The sequence below is a fragment of the Pyxicephalus adspersus genome, chromosome 2, assembly GCF_032062135.1.
Source record: "Pyxicephalus adspersus chromosome 2, UCB_Pads_2.0, whole genome shotgun sequence".
In the NCBI taxonomy this organism is placed as follows: Eukaryota; Metazoa; Chordata; class Amphibia; order Anura; family Pyxicephalidae; genus Pyxicephalus; species Pyxicephalus adspersus.
The window spans coordinates 40,034,654-40,054,273 of NC_092859.1; the positions used below are offsets into that span (position 1 = coordinate 40,034,654).

The window sequence follows — 19,620 nt, forward strand, 5'->3', positions numbered from 1 at the left end:
GATGTATCTCTAACCCCCAATGTCCTCAGATGATAAAAATGAAGGCCTCCTCTTAAAGAAGAGGCAGCTGAACTTGCAGGCCTTATGGTAGAACTCATACAGATAGCTAGTTAGTTAGCTAGTTGTGATCCTGTCCCTGCCTCCCTTTCCTACTGGTCATTCATTATTGGAAGCCTGGGATGATATGGCCAGGAGAAGGATGGGACCACAACCCCTGGCTGTATGACATTCGCTATTGGGAACCAATTACTTCCAAGCAAACATATGGTCCTGGAAGATTCCCACCAGGGAATGTTTGAGGGAATGTCTGATTCCGTTTTATAAATAGAGCCTATTGGGTTGTCATCAGAGCAATAAGTGAGAAAATATTCTTTTCTTCCAGATTTGAAAATTACGTTAATTTTGGAGAGATTTACTCTCATCTCATGCTGAGTCTTTAGAACAGGAAGTGAAGGGAATTCTCCCCTCCATAAAAAGTTTTGGTGGCCGATACACTTCATGTTGTTTTTTTTGCTACATGACACTATGTTGTGCCCTATGTGAGAATGCAATGTACTGGCCCCGTTGCTCCTGTAGTTAGAGTCACAATGAGGGAGAATAAAAACATGATAAATATGAGACAGAGATAATAATAAAAATTTGAAACTTTCACTTGAACAAGTTAGCTTCTAAAAACTGGTGGGCAGGGCGAAAGACACAGCAAGTCACGTGACGCCTATTCATTACGTAACTAAACACAAGCGTCTCTCCACCCTGGTCATGTGACTTTGAGGGAGGGGTCCTAGGCAAAATGGCGTCGCTGCTACAGCTGGAGAGAGTGCTGTACTTGGTGCACGGTGAGAAGGAAATTCGAGCGCCGCTGTCTCAGCTCTACTTCTGTCGGTACTGTAGTGAGCTGCGCTCCTTGGAATGCGTCTCTCACGAGGTAAATAACACAACCGCCCTTTTCCTTCATTGTGATCCGGCATCTGTGAGCAGGGGTTCCTGGAGCTAGCCAATAGCGGCGCAGGAAACGCCCATAGTTGCAGCCTAATTGGTTATTTTTCGCCAGTGAGTTACGTACACAGGCTACGTGTGAAGTTGACGTTTAGCGTGAAAGGGGATGGTCTTTCTTTACTTCGGCTCTGATTGGCTAATTACAGTAGCGTTCTGTGCGTTGGTTGGAAGGCTCCCTGTCAGTCACTGTCATCGGCCTTGGGAATAATTTGGCATGGGTTGTGTGGGTGTGTCTGTACCAGAGGCCGAGGTCTGAGGCCTAGTTGTCATGGTGGATGCATACTGATACACTTCATATGAAAGCTTCAGTCCATTTCTGAGGGATATCAATGTCTCATTTCCAGGTTCCTCCTTTTGGTGCAGCAGCCTGGTGTTTTATACAATAGGCCTGATTTATGAAAGCTCCCCAAGACTGGAGGGGATACACATTCATCAGTAAACCTGCGTGATCCAGCAATCCTGGAATGGATTTCTTCAAAGTCATTTGCTAGGAAGTGGTTTCAATCCTGGACCAGATCCATTCCAAGTTTGCTGGATCACCCAGCTTCCTCTCCAGCCTCAGAGAGCTTTAATAAATCAGACGCATTGTTCTTAACATAATCTGCCTATTCATATAACTTGGTAAACCCCATCTTGTATCTGCCAATATATTTACTTGTTTTCCTTGCACTTCCACTACATTGCTGTTGGTAAATATTGTTGATCTAGCAGATGGAACTAAAAGTTATACATTGATGGAGGCTTTGTGATATCAAAGGGCTGGTAGGGATGGAACCAAAATATGATCAGTATGAAAACATTGGGGTCAGGTGACTCCTCTCTGTGCGAGATCATTAAACAGGCCCTGAAGATTGAAAACAGATTTCTAGAGGTTTCCTATGTCTGCAGAACTCTGGTGCCATATTCATGGGCTTTGCAGCTTTCTAGTGCTTTTCACTTGCAGCTCAGGTCACTGCCATGATCACCTGACCACCTCTGCGCTGCTTTGCATTATAAACCTTTCCTCCTGAACACATTGATTTTATACCTCTCACCAGCATAAGCTGAGAAAAACAAACAACATTGAAGGGGAAAATGGTGACAGAGCGAGTTTGTGAACAGTTGGGGGGTGAAATTGCTTCTCAAAGTATTTGCAGATACATTACTGCAATTATTTTTAAATGAAACAACTCAGATGCAGTTGAACTGCAGACTTTCAGCTTTAATTCAGTGGGCTGAACACTGAATTGCAAAAAATGTGAGGAACTAAAGCCTTTTTTAACACAATCGCTTCATTTCAGGGGCTCAAAAGTAATTGGACAAATTAAAAAGCTGAAAATAAAATGTTCATTTCTAATACTTGGTGGAAAACCCTTTTCTGGCAATGACAGCCTGTAGTCTTGAACTCATGGACATCACCAGATGCCGGGTTTCCACCTTATTATGCTCTGCCAGGCCTTTACTGCAGCCGCTTTCAGTTGCTGTTTGTGGGCCTTTCTGTCCGAAGGTTAGTCTTCAACAAGTGAAATGCTTTGCTCAATTGGGTTCAGATCAAGTGAATATTTTAATTGTTTGCTTTAATAAACTCCTGGGTTGCTTTGGCTGTATGTTTTGGGTCATTGTCTATCTGTATTATGAAACGCCTCCCAATCAATGTGACTGCATTTAGCTGGATGTGAGCACACAGTATGTCTCTGAACAGCTCAAAATTCATTCGGCTGCTTCTGTCCTGTGTCACATCATGGATAAACACTAGTGTCCCAGTGCCATGGCAGCCATGCACGCCCAAGCCATCACACTGCCTCACTTGGTTGGCTGTTGTGAAGGGGTTTCTAATCTCCATGGAAATGATTCTGCGATCATCCACCACTGTTGTCTTCCGTGGATGTCCAGTTCTTTTGGCATTGCTGAGTTCACCAGTGCTTCGTTTCTTTCTCATGAAGGACCAAACTGTAGATTTTGGCACTCCTAATATTGTAGCAAGTTCTCGGATGGGTTTTTTCTGTTTTTGCAGCATAAGGATGGCTTGTTTCACCTGAATGGGAAAACTCCTATGACCGCATGTTGTCTGTTCACAGCAAAATCTTCAACATACAAGCACAACGTAACGAAGGAATTGCCCACACCAGCCTATGAAATACGCTTTGAGTCAATTGTCCAATTACTTTTAAACCCCTCAAATTAGGTGATTGTGAAAAAAAAAGGCTTTAGTTCCTTACATTTTTATGCAATCTTTTTGTTCAACCCACTGAAATAAAGCTGAAAGTCTGCAGTTCAACTGCATCTGAGTTGTTTTTTTTTTATTTAAACTTAATTGTGGTAATGTACAGAACCAAAATTAAAACGTTGTCACTGTCCAAATATTTCTGGACCTAACTGTACATTAGTATGAAGGCACTAATGATAAGTATATGTGGTGTATATAGTTATCCTCAGAGTGTATTTCCTATATGCTTGCGTTATGGAACTTTTTTTTCTCAAAGCGCCTGTGAACAGTTTACATCACTTCTGCCTCTACAGGAAAATCCAAATGTTCACACTAAAGACAAGCACACAACTAATTAGGCTTTCACACCCTGTAGTGTGGGGTGGATTTTTTGTTTCCCTCTAACAAAGTGATAAACATAAGGTGCTGTATATGTGAGATGAGGCTGCTCAGATCTCAGAAATGGTCAGCATGTGTTTTTCTTGCAGCCTAAGGAGACCATACAGACGTATTCTGCAGACTATGGCGTACTTTGTGTGCACATTCCGTCTAGCATGTGACCGAGGACAGCAGCACATCCAGTATCAAAAATATCTTTTTGTTTACAACACAAAGCTAATCTGCAAGCAAACAACCAAATATACAGTTCTAATACTTTTACTGGAGTGGTCATCCATTTCTGAGAATTAAAGTCCTGCTCACTCCCAGTGCAGCTATACATTCAAAAATGCAATTGATAATAATACAAATTGCATTTAAACATACATATAATGCTTTTTTTTGATGAATACCAAAGATTTTTTTGTTTTAAGCATTAACGTTACAGGTTGTTCCATATAGGTATTTTATCTAATAAGGTGAACTATTTATACATTTGATTTTTTTTCATATTCTACAGGTAGACTCGCACTACTGTCCCAGCTGTTTGGAGAATATGCCGTCAGCTGAAGCCAAGCTTAAGAAGAACAGGTTTGTGATCTACTTTTGCTATGCTGTGGGTGCTTGCTTATATGTCCACCAATTAAACAAAAAAAAAAAAATGTAAAGCCCAGCTTTGGGTGTATTGGCCACACCTAGGCTGCTGCATATTACTCACCAAGCTTATAGAACACAATGCTGTTTTATTTATTGACTTTTTGGACATAGATCCACTGTCAATTTGTGTGTGTGTGTTGTTTTTTTTTGTTTTGGCAGCAGCATGAAAATTATGCAGGAATTAGCTGCTCACATTGCCCCCAAATTAGCAACACAATTTTTAGCAAGCCCCCAAAAAAACAGAACTGTTTTTAGCTAGCTTAGAATATTTGTGATTACAAAATAACATAGGAGTAGCATGGATAAGACTTCCAAGTTCCTCCAGTGAACCTAGGTACGAAGCATAGATATATGAACCAAACACTGGGGAAAAATGAGCCACAATGGTTCTTCTAGTTTTTGCGTCCCGGTAAACCTGTTAGTGCAGCTGTATCTTCTGTGTTGTAGCATTCTTCTGCCCCAGAAAAAAGAGATGCATTACAAAGTAAATCCCCTGTTATAGACATTACACTGTGTGCACTGAAAGCATCTCATTGCCAGGTAAAGGGGTTCTCCTGTTCTTGAGCACTTAGGATCAAGTGGGTTGTATTTCATGGGTGAATATAATAAACTCTATAAAAGAGAAGGCTGACTTAGTTTGTGTGTGAGTTAGGGGCATCTGCACAAGAACTATAGAATGACTGTTTCTGATCATTGTGTAATCTGATTATATTCCATTAAAGAAGCACACTAATATTGTCTGTTCCTTAGGCTATCTACGCATATGCAATCGTTGTCGTAGGAAAGGATCTTTCACAATCCTTTCCAATGATTAACACTGCACAATGCATGAACGAGCACTGTACATACAGCACCGTTCTGCTCAATGGAGTGAGGAGGGGAAGAACGATGGAGCGGCACCCCGCTGTGCTCTCTCCCCCTTCACTTCCATTACGATTGTTCGTTGTCCATCGTTTGTGGATCCTCCAGGGCGGTCGTTCAGACAGTGAACGGTGAGCGTTGTACACACACAAGTTTTTCGTCCGATATCAGCCCAGCAAAATTGCACATGTATACCTAGCCTTAGCTGTGGGTATCGATACCCAGTATAAAGCTGTGTTCAGCATATTTGCACAATATGACAGACTTACCTGGCAAAAAGATATTGTTCTATGTGTAGAGTCTTCTGCTAAATTGATGGGCCATATCAGGATGATGTAACTCCAGTGTCTCAACACTATAATGTGCAAAGTATGTAGCTCAATGTACTATTTTGTACTTTGTACAGTTATTGTGTTCTGTTCTCTAACATGTTTTTTACAGTATAAACTTTTTGGAAAGGTGAACAAAAGGTTTCTAATAATAATATTATTCTGATAATAAGTCTGAAATTCAGATAATAAGTCTGACTACTTTGTAATTGCTCTGGTTTGTCGTTCTGCAGGTGTGCAAACTGTTTTGACTGCCCCTGCTGCATGCACACTCTTTCCACCCGGGCCACTAGCATTCCAGCTCCCCTTCCTGATGACCCAGCCAAAACCACCATGAAAAAGGCCTATTACCTGGCTTGTGGATTTTGTCGGTGGACCTCTAGAGATGTTGGCATGGCAGATAAATCTGTGGGTAAGTGTTAGAATATGTACTGCTTTTTTCCCTCTAATATGGCATCACTATTGTCCTGATACACATATTACGTTATCTAATATAGATTGTAATGTTACCAGGTGAATTACATGCTTGGGAATAGTTTATTTTAATGCAGTCTCCAATCCACAAGATTGAGTACTGTGATTTACAGTTGAATAAATATTTTTAATAATAAAACTGTATTTTTGTTTTAAATCCCACTCGGAAACATAGATGATGCAAGTGCTTTATTTCTGTTTTGCAGCTAGTGGTGGATGGCAGGAACCTGAGAACCCATACACCCAAAGGGTAAGTAAAATTTGCCTCAATTGGCAAATTTCACTTTTTGTATGAAAAATTTTTTAACTTGTGCCATTTCCACTCTGCTTATTTTTGGGTTATTTTGAGCTCATTGTTAAAGTAAATCCTATGTAGGCTAAAGCTGCTGGTTCATTAGAGCAGTGGTAGCCAACCTAGGCCCTACAGATCACTAAACATGCGCGGGGATCGGTGTGTAACTCAGAGGTGAAGAAACTCCCCTCCCCAAGGGTGATGTCATCACATGATGCCAGAACCCACCACTCTTCTATCGCAGTTCTGAGCCTGTGATAGGAGAGTGTGTACGAATCGCAGTCTTTACCGCCCCAAAGGCTGCCATTGGTACGGGAGACATGGTCCGCGGCTCTGGCTGATTCGCCTCCCCCCCCCCCCCCTCCTCAGCAGGGTCAGGCTGCATTAAACAGCCTTCCTTAACACACTGTTGTTTTTTACTAACCTGTCCATTGCTCTCCTGATGCTGGCAGTAACTGGTAGTGTATGTGCCTGTTGCTGTAACATAAAAGGAATGTAGTCACTTGCTCCCCCATGCCTGAACATGCTGATTTTGGTGGCTGCAAGGAATGGCATGGAAAGGATAGATGAATTTGACCATGAGAAAGAGGTTTATTTTGGTAAACCTGCTGCACCTGCACCTTTTTTTAAAGCATGTGCAGATTGGTGTGTTTCGGGTGTACCAGAAGCCCAGGGGTTAAGTGAACTCTTGCATGCATACTCCTCTTAAGTAGCAGACAGAATTAACCTTTTCTGCCACTATGTTTAAAACAAAATAATAAATCTGTTGCTATTAGGTTTTGCAACTGGTTGAGACTGACCTTTAAAAGGTAACCTATTCTGTGCCCATGCTGGGAGTAACCAATGATAGGCACAGTCACTGGCAAGGGAAAGGAGCTACATGATTCCCAACATATGGACATGCTACTTTTGTACTGCATAGGCACAACACAAGTTCACTTTATGGGAAACTGCCAATGCTCCCATCAGTACTGACAAGCTTCAGTGATGTCTCCCTCATGCTTGTTTGTTACATCTGAAATACAGATGTTTTTTTCAGATCTGTTTAATCATGACATTGCGTAAAACAAAGCTGATTACTCTGAAACATGATAAAAACAAGTCTTCACTGCTGGCTCCTATACATTCTAATTAACGGGCTCCATGTTTAAAATAAATTTTCCTATGCTCTAAGTCTCTAATTGTATTTTTACTTTCTGGTTGTCTTTAAAGATCAATAAACTTTTGGAGTATTACCAGCAACTGGCGCAAAAAGAGAAGATTGAACGTGACCGCAAGAAGCTGGTGCGACGTAGAAATTACATGCCTCTGGCATTTTCTGTAAGTTCTTTTTAGATTTGGTTTGCTTTTAATGTGCAACCATGTTCAGAGCTATTTTTTTTTCTTTGACGCATTTATTTATTTTTTTTCTAAACCAGAACTCCATGCGCAGGTAATGCTGGGTAAGCATAGGTTGTCTATCGTAATGTGCATTTGATGACTGGATTTACTTTCCCGTTTTTCAATATGCGTAGTTGTATTTTAGCCTAATGGTATATCTTTTACTTTACTTCCAGCACACTTTTGAAATGAGATGTGAGGATCTGCTGCTGCAGTGTCTTTTCCATGTTTAATTTCCCCTTGGCATTTCTAAAGAATATACTGGGGGGCATGAAAGTGATATTTTGTGCACCAGTGTGGATTGGGTCAGAAATATAGCAGGAGCTCTGCTATCCAAATTAAAAACTAAAGCTTTTCATACCAAAAGAACTGGGAAGTGATCTAAACATTAGTACAAAGTTAAAAGTAACTTTTGTTTACACTGTGTCTGGAGTTCTGCTTTAAAACTTGTTAAGCAATTTAATGTGTTTTTTTTTTTTTTTTTTTTTTTTATACATGTTTTTGTAATTTGCTTTATGAGGGAGCGTTAAGTCTGTAACAAAATCATTTTGAAATACGTACAAGAGCCCTTAAACTCTTTATGACCAGCGTAAGGTTAGATATTTTGCATTTTATCTGTAACAAGCAGGTCTGATTACTGTTGGTCTCATTATCAGTTGTTACCCTGTATGCTTTTTGTAATCTTTTCTAGTATAAAGCATTATATAGCTACACTAAACTATTGGGACAAAGATGTGCAGATTGGTATCTGTCTTCTGGTTTGTTGTCTTGACTAGTTCAAGAAGAATCTGGCAGACAGTGCACATTTCTTCTGACTTGTTCATAAATTTAAAGATTGTCTTCTTATTCCTCTACCTCAGCATGAAAAAAGTTTAATATTAAAAAACAAATTGTCTGCAATAGACATATATGATGATGATGATTCTTTCCTGTAGTTTTTGTATTAGTCATATCAATACAAAAAGTGTGGAAATAAACAGTTGGGCTTCTGCTGGCTACCTGTTCTTGAAATAAAGCTGTGGCCAGGGAAAAGTAGGATATTACACAATATTTACAAGCAGTAATGAGCTTTGCAACAAACCCTCTGACCGCTGTAGCTGCGGATGCTGTAGAACAATTTCTGAGGTTTGCAGCAGACATATTGACTTCTTTCAAGTTGTTCTCTTAGCGATTTAACTTGCTCCGTTTCCCATCATTGATTTAGCCCACCCGCTCCTTTACCTCTTAGATTGTAAGCCCAGTTGAACTTTGCTTTGTCTGTGCACTTTTGTTATTTACAGCCTTGATTTATTGTACAGTTCTGCGTTATACGTTGGTGCTTTATAAAAGTTGATAATATGTTGCAGTCAATTCTAATAGGTGTAATGAGAACCATGCACCTAATCAGCATAGATGGTTTTCCTTTAAAAGTGCTCAATATCTTGATGAACCAAAATGTCTTCAGCAATGTGTTATATTTCTTCTCTCTGACTATCGCTCTTTTGTTTTTGCCCTAATTGCATTCGGGTTAATGTTGGGACTACTATACAGCAACACACTATTCATGTAGCGGTAAGTTCCAGGCCTTTTCATGTCACAGAACTCACTATCTGCACCAAAGCAATGACCAACATAAAACTTTATACAACTTTTACCTAACAGTGATAAATTCTGCCTCCTCAGAGAATGAACTGTTAATCCTGCCATTGCTTGCCTTGTATGGTTAACCTACATTCATGACACGTGTGCATATGCTGTGCCACTAATAGTATCTTCTACTTATAGGACAAGTATGGCCGTGGTACCAGGCTCCAACGTCAAAGACCAGGAGTTCCCATCACACCCCTGTCTGGGCTGACGTAAGTACAGAACAGATGTTATAGCTATACCATGCATAGCTTCTAAAGGTAATGTGCTCTACCTAATCACTGGTAAAGCTGCATCCATTCCTCAAAGCTGATTGGCATCTCTAGGCAGTTACCCTATTTTTCGGACCATAAGACGCACTTTTTTCCCCCCAGAAGTGGGGGGGGAAAAGTCCCTGCGTCTTATGGTCCAAATGTATCCTCCCCAGCTGCTGTCCCGTCCCCCCTGTATAGCCCCCCCTCCGCCTTTTCTCCTGTCCCCTGTTCAGCGCGGCCTGTTCAGCGCGGCAGCGAGTGACTGTGTCTCCTGTATCTTGCTCCCGGCGTCCTCCCACTCTCAGCATGATTGGCTGACAAAGTCATGCTGGGAGCATTCTCCCAACATGACTTTGTCAGCCAATCATGCTGGGAGTGTTCCCTGAATAGCGTGCTGAACCTCACTGAAGATCACTCTTCACCAGGATCTTCAGTGAGGTACAGCACACATAGTAAAATCACATATACGGTACACAACACAAACACAGTGAAAGCATACACAACACAAACACAATGTAAACAAATGTTATATTGCAATCCGATTGTCATACATTGTATGACAATCCGATTACAACTGAAAGGAAATACTCACCCAGTGTCCGCAGCTCCGCTTGCTGGCATCTGTAGTGAGATGTATAGCACAATGCAGAAATCCTACATTGTGCTGTGCATCTCTCCGGAGATACGAGCAGCAGCAGCTTCCAGCGTGTGCCTGTGTCTCTTGTCTGTGTGAGCAGGGAAATCCCCCCCCTCACATCACCCGGAGAATGAGTCATCTTCCAGTGATGTGATTGGTGATGTATTGGGGGGTGTTAGGGAGGGAAATTTAAAAGCAGATTACAATGTAATCTGCTTCTAAATGGTTTTTACAGTACAAAAACACCACACAACATAAAAATAAAAGTACCGTACATTTTTAATTTTATTTTTTAGATTACATTGTTGTCTATTATTTCACTATTGTTTTATATTTATGTATTATATTATAATTTATGATTTTAATAAATAAATATAATTATCATACCCGGGAGTTAATCCTAAGAATTACAAGCCAACAATACAAACAAAAATTTCTATGCAAAAAAAAATAGGATAGGATTTTATTAAAAGTACATTTTTTTTTTTTTTACATGATTGTGTGTTTCAAACATTTTTTATATTCATGATATCTACTAGACCCTTGTTCGGACATATTTCTGTAACTTACAGGTCTAAAATGTAAAAAAAAAAAAATTCATGAAAAACAGTGTAATGCTTTTGGTACAGAAATCTAGACCTCAGTGTAACGCCCAGGAGGTTAATGTCTTTTGTTATAAAAGCAGAATTAAAGGGGCATTAACCCCTGTTTGTTTACCTGTCGTTTATAGGTAGGTAAGCAGAGAGGGGGTTTGGGCAATGAAAGCGCCCTAATACTTACAGATTCCATGATCCAAAGGGGTCCTGGTCCAGTGCCGGATGCCCCGACATGGACGAGGCTTGCTGTTTGGTCCACCTTGATGGCGTCCTACGGAGTTCACAGAAGAAGCTTCAAAGATTTTCTGGGACCCAAAGCTGTCCCTCGTCATCCAATCAGTGAGCGGCGTGGGACACGTGATGACGTCACTGCACTGTGAGGAACTGAGCTTTCTAGATTCTGACTCTAGCGATGAGGAGTTCTTGGGGTTCTCATAAAACGAGCAGAATCTTTACCGTAAATCTTCAACTTTATTCTATTTTATTACTGAAGTCTCTCGTTATTGTGTTTTACAGTAATTTTGTCTTTTGCTGACTTTATTTGTTAATAATGGTTCTAAATGCTGCTGTTTACTTTACAGGGTTTATTACATGTGTTTATGACTCTGATGTTGGTTTTTAATGCACATAAAATATTTTAGGACACTATTTGTTTCAGAATCTTTTTTTTCTTCATTTCCCTTCTCTAAAAACTGGTGCGTCTTATGGTCCAGTGCGTCTTATGGTCCGAAAAATACGAAAAATTTAAATGATAAAGAAAAAAAAAACATTTTTTTGCAAACGGATTCAAAATTTTCTTCCAATAGGCTAATTTAAAATTTTTACCATACAAGTGCAGTGTTTAAAACACGTGTAACATATTTGTGACGCTTGTAGTAATTTGATGTGGCCGCATGGTGTAGTGAACACCGGGATGAAAGTCCAAGTCAACACAAAATTGAACAAGTAAATTCTCAGTGTTGATTAGAGTAAATATAAATGTTAACTTTGGAATTGGAACTTGACAAATCGTTCAGCTGTATCTGTGCAGCTCTCTGACCTCATTGCCCTATTCAGGCAGGCATAAACTATGTCTATGTCTCAGACAGGCATAAACCTTAGTGTCTGGTTTGTGACCAGTCAATTGCTTACCACGCCTACCTGTATTTTACCACTGTAATGTAAGGATGATAGAAAATGTTATCTGGCTTTACTTTTTGTCCTACTATGGTTTTCTTATGGTCACACATGATTGACCCTCCCACCAGCTGAATTCAGGTATAAGAGAAAATGAGCTGTAATGCAGTATGCAAGCACATTTGTCTAATAACCACTAACCTCTAACCACTCTTTTTTTTTTCTACCATTTTGCTTCTATACTCTTTGTATTAACTTACCAACCTGATCGTTGTTCCAAATCATCTTGTGCACTTTTGGTTTTAGTTGGGGCTCAGGTTTTCACCTTGCATTGCAAGTGGAAATTATTGGGTGATTGTTGATGACATTTCTTCCTCCTCCAGCCTGAAAGAAGGGGAAGATCAGAAGGAGATAAAGATTGAGCCAGCACAAGCAGTGGATGAAGTGGAGCCTCTCCCTGAAGACTATTACACCAGACCTATCAATCTAACTGAAGGTAAAGACTTCTGCTAGATAGTGGCAAGTTTGATATATTAGTTTATTGTACTGAACATAGATGGTGGATACTTTGGGAAAGTAAGAGTGCTGTCTGCAGGGATAGCTGCAAAAAATCTCCCTGTATGCTAACTATTATACAGAGAGTTTGGAGTTAAGGACATCCGACGTACAGACAACCCCTACATATGAATGGGACTTCAGTGCTCGCTGGTGTGCAGGATAGGGGCTTAATTGGGGTAAGGGGGTCAATCCACGTTACTTGCAGAAGTCTTTTGGTTGTAGCTCTTTAATGATCAAGACAAACTCTGCATTTGTTTCTTTTTGCATATCAAATCACATCTTGCTCTAGAAGTGAATAAATATCTAGACTTCGTTTGTGATTCTCACAGTGCGAATTTTATTCATTAGATACACCACGCTGCCTAATAATATGTTGAGACAAACATCTGTCCTAACTTCATTTATTAAAATAATGTACCTGTTTCGATCACTTCATACTCTTCTTCTTGTGGCAGTTACTACCCTGGACCAGCGTCTTCTGCAGCCTGACTTCCAGCCCATCTGTGCTTCTCAGCTTCACCCTCGTCACAAACATCTTCTCATCAAGCGATCTCTACGATGCAGGGTATGTCAGGCCCTGACGTCTAACATGGAAAATAGTAAATTGTTTATATGAAGGGAGTAATATAAATGTTCTTTTTGTGTATTCCAGAAATGTGAACATAATCTGAGCAAACCAGAGTTTAATCCCACATCTATTAAATTTAAGATTCAGCTTGTCGCAGTGTAAGTATTTTATGTTGAAGTGTCATGGCTGTCTATAATGTAACTTGTAAAAAATATTTGCAGAAAGGATGAAGAATTTGTTATAATAAAGAATTAATACGAATATTTAGTGTTACTAATGAAAGGCTAGCAATAATGCTAAAATATATTAGGACATTTTAGTCTGTGTTTAGCCTTATTGTGCAAGAAAGTTTTTTTTTTTTTTTTTTTTGTTTTGGTTTTTTTTTGTTTTTGCAATATTGTTAGTAACATATACAAGTAAATTAATATTGATTTTCAATTATATTTGTATTTGAGACCTATAAAAATTGCCATTTTTTTCATGTTGTTGACAATGAAAGCACTTCTGTTATCGAGTTATTATTAGAGAAAAGCCTGAACTGTTGTTCAGGTTAAAAAAACTTTTTACATTGCTTGTTCAGACAGTAATCGCATCAGTAGTCACATCTCTGAAGCTTGCCTAAAAATTGTGCTGGCAGGGAAACTATACTAGGTACTAAGTGGTAATATGTATCTTCCTAATCTGCTTACTGTTATTTATTTATGCAGGAGCTATGTACCAGAAGTAAGGATTATGTCCATTCCCAATCTGCGCCATATGAAGGTCAGTGTTGCTTAGGGTTATTTATATTGAATTACATGAACTGAAAATAGTGAAGACTATTGGCTGGCTCATTTTTAATAATAACAGTACCCCACCTCCCCACTTGCTGATGTCCTGATTTGAAGAGGAACTCTGTGCCTGTTACTGATCCAGCCATCTGGTCCATTAAGAGTCACATTCATCTTATTAGTTCATAAAACCTTTTGAAAAATCTGTCTTGACGTCTCTGAGCACTGAACACCTTGCCACTCCAGGTAGGTTGCAGTTCTGGAAAATGACAACAGTAGAGGGCAATGGGTACCTGGTAGCTTCATGTTTGATTTTTCTCAAATCTTTGGCAGTCAGTTTGTGTCTTTTTTTTTTTTTTTTTTTTTTTTTTCTCAACGCATTTCTTGCAACCCTGTTGACTATTTGCAACAAAACATTTGATCTGTGAACAGGCCCTAATATCTTAACAATTTCAAAAGAGCTGCATCCCTCTGAAAGACTTTTTGACTTTTCAGGAGTCCACTAAATCCTTTTGGCACATTTTGTCAGAGGAAAAGAAGCTTTCTAATTATTATGCACCTTGATATAGGGTATTGATCTCCTCAGGCCACGCACCACCCTCCCTTTTATTACACAAATACACATTACCTGATATGCTTAAATACAAAAAGCATTCAAGTTTATACAGCTTGAGTTGGAATATATGCATACAAATAATGATATGGTCAAAATATTCTCTTGCCTAATAGTTGTGCACACCGTGTAAACCAACTGATCTGTCTCATGTCATAAAAGTTTTGTCAATGTTCATTAGTCCTCATGCTTTTAATATGCAGTACTTACAAGCAGTTTTTGGTTTTGCTGGTTTGTGCCAGCTCTAAAAGGCATTGCATGCATTAACACAGTAAGGACTTTGTAAAGTCCTACTTTCTGCTCATTTTAAAAGAGCTCTCAAAACCCATTTTTTCAAACTTGCGTCATTTGCAATCCCTATTTAATGTACAGCGCTGCGTAATATGTTGGCGCTATATAAATCCTGTTTAATAATAATAATAATAATAATAATAATCATCTCACAATGACATATAACTATAGATAATCAAGATTGCCACTAGGGGGCAGAAAAGGCATTCAAATATCTTGCTTTGTAAAAATGCAGAAATGATCCTTACCCAGTACAAAAATGTCACATAAGAGGACACAAAAAAGATTATTCTTGTGTAACTGATAACATTTCACAAATTAGGCAACTTGGTGTAATTCTGCTTTTGCTGAATGGTATAATGCCCTGCTAAAATGCATACCAAGTAAATGTTCTGCATGAAAAAGCTTTTTTGGAAAAATGACAATATGCCAGTTTTATATTCTATATACATTTATTTTAATAGATGTGAAGCTTTCCTTGAAATGTTTGCCAAGTTCTCTACCCCTTGTAGCTAAATGTCCAAGTGCTTTGTGTATGCATGCTAGAGCGGTTGAATCAAAATAACTCTGCCCTTATCAGGTAGCATATACTCATTTTTACTTCTGCTCCATTCAGCAAGAAGAAGCCAGGAAAACAGCAGTGTGTGAGCTCTATTGCATTTCCAGTTAGACAGACCACAATCCCCTATATGACAGCCCTGTTACTTAAAGCAAGTCGCACACTTCCATACCCTAAAATACCAGGTATTTTCATTTCTCTGCCATTGCTGGCTAAACAGATTACTGGGGGTTGGAAGAAAAATGCTGCCCATCAGCAGTGCAATACCATCAGCTTTTCTCTGGAATAAGCAGTACCTGTGACTCTTCTTCAACAGTAAATTAGCTGTTTCCTCTCAACATTGCAATACCAACAGCTTTCCTTGTATTTAAAGTATTCAAAGTACAATATTATTTATTAAATTCAAAAGCCATTGAAATAGGTCATGTAAGTAAGGTAGACTGGCCACAAAGGTGTTCATTCTCCCATAGGTGCTTATTAGCTGCAAAAATGTTTAGTAACCAATCATATACATACTACCAGTACACCAGGCATGTATGATTGCTCTTTAAGTGTGCAATTCTGATCAAATGAGGACAGCCATGAGTGGTAACCTATATAGGGATCCACATCACCCACCATGATAACCCTAGAGGTATCGGATAGCAGCAGTTCACACACAGGAATCCATTTATTGCCGGCAGCCAGGTATGTTGGAATCATACAATAAGCTGCACATAAGAAATAGGATAGAGAACATGCAGGTAAGTTTATTTTATTGTAGACATAGTACATGATATGCCTTCTCACCATTATTTTTTTCTTAGGTTGACTTCTACTTTAACACAAAACTGCATTATTTGTGTCATTTATATCTGCCTGGAGTTCAGTTTTAGAACAGGTGGGCACAAGGGTTTATTTTTACCACTCGTCCATTTTCAGGCTGTAGAATTTTACAAGTCACAGATGGTGACACTGCTCTAAAATAGCCTACAGTCTAGCTTCTGTGTACGTCCTATTAATGTGTATGCTACAATATTTTATGATGCCAGCTATAAAAAGCTTCTCTGAACCGAGATTTCAGTGAGAACAGCAATGATGTGCTAGTGGGGCATATGATAATGAATGTATTCTGTATATTACATTTAATGTGTTACTGGCATGAACAGCCTGGAAGGCACAATAAAGATAGGTGTACAATTTTCAAGTGGTAATAAATAGATATAAGAGTCAGTGAGCTGCAAAAGAAGCTTTTATTGAGCTTTAAAGTCAGATTTATGTTTGTACGTACAAAAATAAGGTAATGATGCAGGATGTGCATGTTTTTTTTATGTCCAATGGGTATTGATAGGCTCAATGGATGTAGTTTAAGCAAAGATAAAGCTTAGAATAGAAAAACATAAAAGTTTGGTGTCTCAGAGTAACATTATGAAAGCTAGTTTGGTTCAAAATCTCTCATAGGTTTGAAGAAACTTTCTGTACAATAACATTGTATTCAAAAAGTTAGGCTGGCATGAAATTTGAAGGAGAAGTCGGTAAAGATGATTTAAGAACACTTTAATTTCAGAAAAACTGTTTCTGTTGAATTGCAACCCCCACATGCACAGATTTTAATGACCATATATACTAAGTTAGAATAAGACGAGATTTATACGGGTCATAAAAATGCTGTTAGAAAACGTATCTCAGTTTATGCTCAGGTCACCCAAGTAGGTGGCACTATGTTCTCATGTAAAGTGTGTAACAAACTCCTTCTGTGGGAGACACAAGTGTATTACACATTTTAGAAGAGGACACAGCACCATCTACTGGTGGCCAACAATATTTCACTAAATATCATTTAGGATCAAGTGACCTGTCATAACCAACTCAAAAGTATGAAATACTTAAACCTATAAAAAAAGGATGAAAAGATATACAAACTCAGCTCATGTGATTTATATAAAAAAAAAATAACACACTGTGGATTTATTTATGGTAATTTTATTTGCATTACTGTTTTGGATGTTAGCAGTGACAGCTGTATTTTGTGCCCTAGGTTTATACTTGAGTCAAAGAATTCTCAGGTAATTCTCCCTGGTAATTACCTTGGTTTATATTCTGATCAATTTATATATGAGTCTATATGGTATGGCTTTTGAATATGATCCCTTGGGAAAGGAAGAGTACAGCAGAGCTCCACACAAAGGAGTTAAAGGACCCCAGTCCATAAACATAGTATAAGGTAAACTAGAGTCAGTTAAAAGTGGCCCTATTGTGTGTAGAAATGTCTGAGTTTGTGATATTGAATGATAATTTCCTCTTGAGCAGCAACTGATCTGAATTGTAACAGGTTCACCTTGTTTTTCAGTAATGCTAACTGCTTGCCAATATAAACATATTTACACATGTAGTATATAACTAGTAATATTATTAGTAATGTGATTCCTGTTGGAATTGCTCAGTCAGCATAATTATGTGTCTACTAAAATCCACACACTATGATAATGCTTAGCAGAGAAGGATTGGGTGGGTTGGAGGGCAAAAAGGAATTTGTCCCCCTGTTAAAGCAAAAACAAAATATGTTGGTCTGGTGGTCCTGAATAAAGATATTCTTGAACACCTTAACTTTAACATTTTTCAGAGCTGGACTTTATACAGCTACCTGCTCTTCATCTAGCTGAGGGAAGTCTTACAGCACCACCCTCTTTTTGTGACACAATTTACCTTTCTAGGGCTTGTCTGCCTTTCCAACAGAGCCCTTTAAAAAGAACCTTTAAAAAGCTGAGCTTCCAAGCTTAAAATATTTATGCATTTCCCCTTGAACATACCACAATTCTGTTGACCTACCAACAGCTCTGGACATGGATAGGGTGTTGAGAAGTATTCCTAGCCTTCCATAAAACATCATAAATGGTTGGGTAGACTTTGTACAAAATTGCATTGGATGTCGGTGCCCAACAACTGGATGCACTGCTGCTTTGCTTTTTAGCATCATGCAGACATACTTTAAAGCACAGTCTGAACATTGCAGTATGTATACACATCACCTAATACAAATATTTGTATATTACTTCCAAGCATAGCAATGCCAAGCAAGCCATATGCATTCTCCTAATACTCTAAATAAGTCTACAAGTCTTCAGATTCAGGCACATAGGTCAGTGCCCACCCCTTTGGCGCCTTGTTGAAACTGGGTCTTTGGAGCATGAGTTGCTGTCCACTGGGTGATTGTTCAATTTCAGCTTGAGTCTCCTCATAAGTATAGGGGATGACTCCATCATAAACTCCAGACAGACTTCCAAAGGGTATTGGAGTTCTTGAAAAAAAAGAGTAGAAAGTTAACTTTATAAAAAAATATTGTTCATTTGATATGAAAGTCCACAAAGCAAAATAATTCAACCATATTAGATGATGGACATTGCAAAAAAATATTGTGACCTTCTGTACTGACTACAAGAACATTTAGTTAGTTTAATTAGTATGTGTGTAGAGTCTGACAGGGCCTCTTTATATGTGACTTTTTTTTTACAGTCAGGCATCTAGCAGTTTAGACAGCCACATGTCTCTAAGCACAGGTTTCCTTCAATCATCCTCTTAAAGCAAGTTTTGTCTTTGCCTTTTTATCCTTGGACCAGCCTTTCTCAAACTGTTTACACCAGGAGAACCTTTTAAATAAAGTTCAGGTCTCCTGGAAGTCCTGCAAAAAGGAAAGAGTTGGGGATCCACTGGATCAGCAAAATGCTCTCTTTATAGTGATGGTCAGAATGCCACCCTTACAGACAGGTAAAAAAAACATTCATGGTATGAAGGGGACACTTTTAACCTTGGACTCGAGCTCAAGCAACCTCTGAAGGAACCCTAGTTTAGAATGGCAGCCTTGAACCTTAATGCTTAGTCTACACGAATGTTTTACCCAGCGTTTAACCTGAGGCTTTAAAAGCCCCTGTTTGAAATTCCTATGCATTCCAATGGGCTAATCTACACCAGGACGTTTCCTTGAGGCACGTTTATGAGTGTTATCTTTACCGTTGCTTGCAGCATTTAAAAAAATAAAATGTGGGGTTAACGCTGAAAAACGCCCAAAAATGTGGGAAAACGCGGGTAAATGCTTCCATTGATTTCAATAGGGCATTTTCACGCATTTATAAGCCCTTGAAATGTAAATGCGTAAAAAACGTGGGGAAAACGCGGTATAGAAGTTTGACAGCATTTTAAAGGCAAACTTTGAAACGCTAATAAAAGTGTATAAAAATGCATATAAATGTAGTAGGAAAATTTACATTTTAAAAACGTCCATGTGGACCCAGCCTAAGATCCGAGTCTAGTCGAATAACAGTGTTGTTAACAGTTAGATATATGTCAGGGGGTCATTTGGAATTTGAGGGGGGGATGATGATGAGTTCTGTTTTATCCAGGTTGAGTTTCAGGAATCGGTCAGACATCCATGAGGAGATGGCTGACAGGCACCATGAGACCTTATCCAGGACTGAGGGAGACAGGTCAGGGGTGGACAGATAAA

General features: G+C 39.0%; 2 protein-coding genes across 3 annotated transcripts in view; one reads left to right on the plus strand and one right to left on the minus strand.

The window, feature by feature from the left end:
- The first annotated feature begins 746 nt into the window (after positions 1 to 746).
- On the plus strand, positions 747 to 14,627 carry DCTN4 (dynactin subunit 4). Of its 2 annotated transcripts, XM_072400525.1 has the most exons (11): positions 747 to 925; positions 4,080 to 4,150; positions 5,640 to 5,818; positions 6,087 to 6,130; positions 7,385 to 7,492; positions 9,083 to 9,103; positions 9,317 to 9,390; positions 12,165 to 12,277; positions 12,795 to 12,904; positions 12,992 to 13,065; positions 13,615 to 14,627. In XM_072400525.1, exons 1-11 carry the CDS (start codon positions 791 to 793, stop codon positions 13,682 to 13,684), a joined length of 999 nt encoding a protein of 332 aa, XP_072256626.1. In that variant the 5' UTR covers positions 747 to 790; the 3' UTR covers positions 13,685 to 14,627. The 2 variants fall into 2 exon arrangements, with proteins under 2 accessions (XP_072256626.1, XP_072256627.1); XM_072400526.1 differs by lacking the exon at positions 9,083 to 9,103 and having other exon boundaries at positions 748 to 925.
- A 1,242-nt stretch (positions 14,628 to 15,869) lies between these two features.
- MYOZ3 (myozenin 3) overlaps positions 15,870 to 19,620 on the minus strand; it is a 23,309-nt gene continuing 19,558 nt past the window's right edge. The window contains exon 6 of the mRNA XM_072400527.1: positions 15,870 to 18,417. Within this exon, the coding sequence (XP_072256628.1) occupies positions 18,231 to 18,417 (187 nt within the window). The 3' untranslated portion in view covers positions 15,870 to 18,230. The remainder of the gene's footprint in view (positions 18,418 to 19,620) is intronic.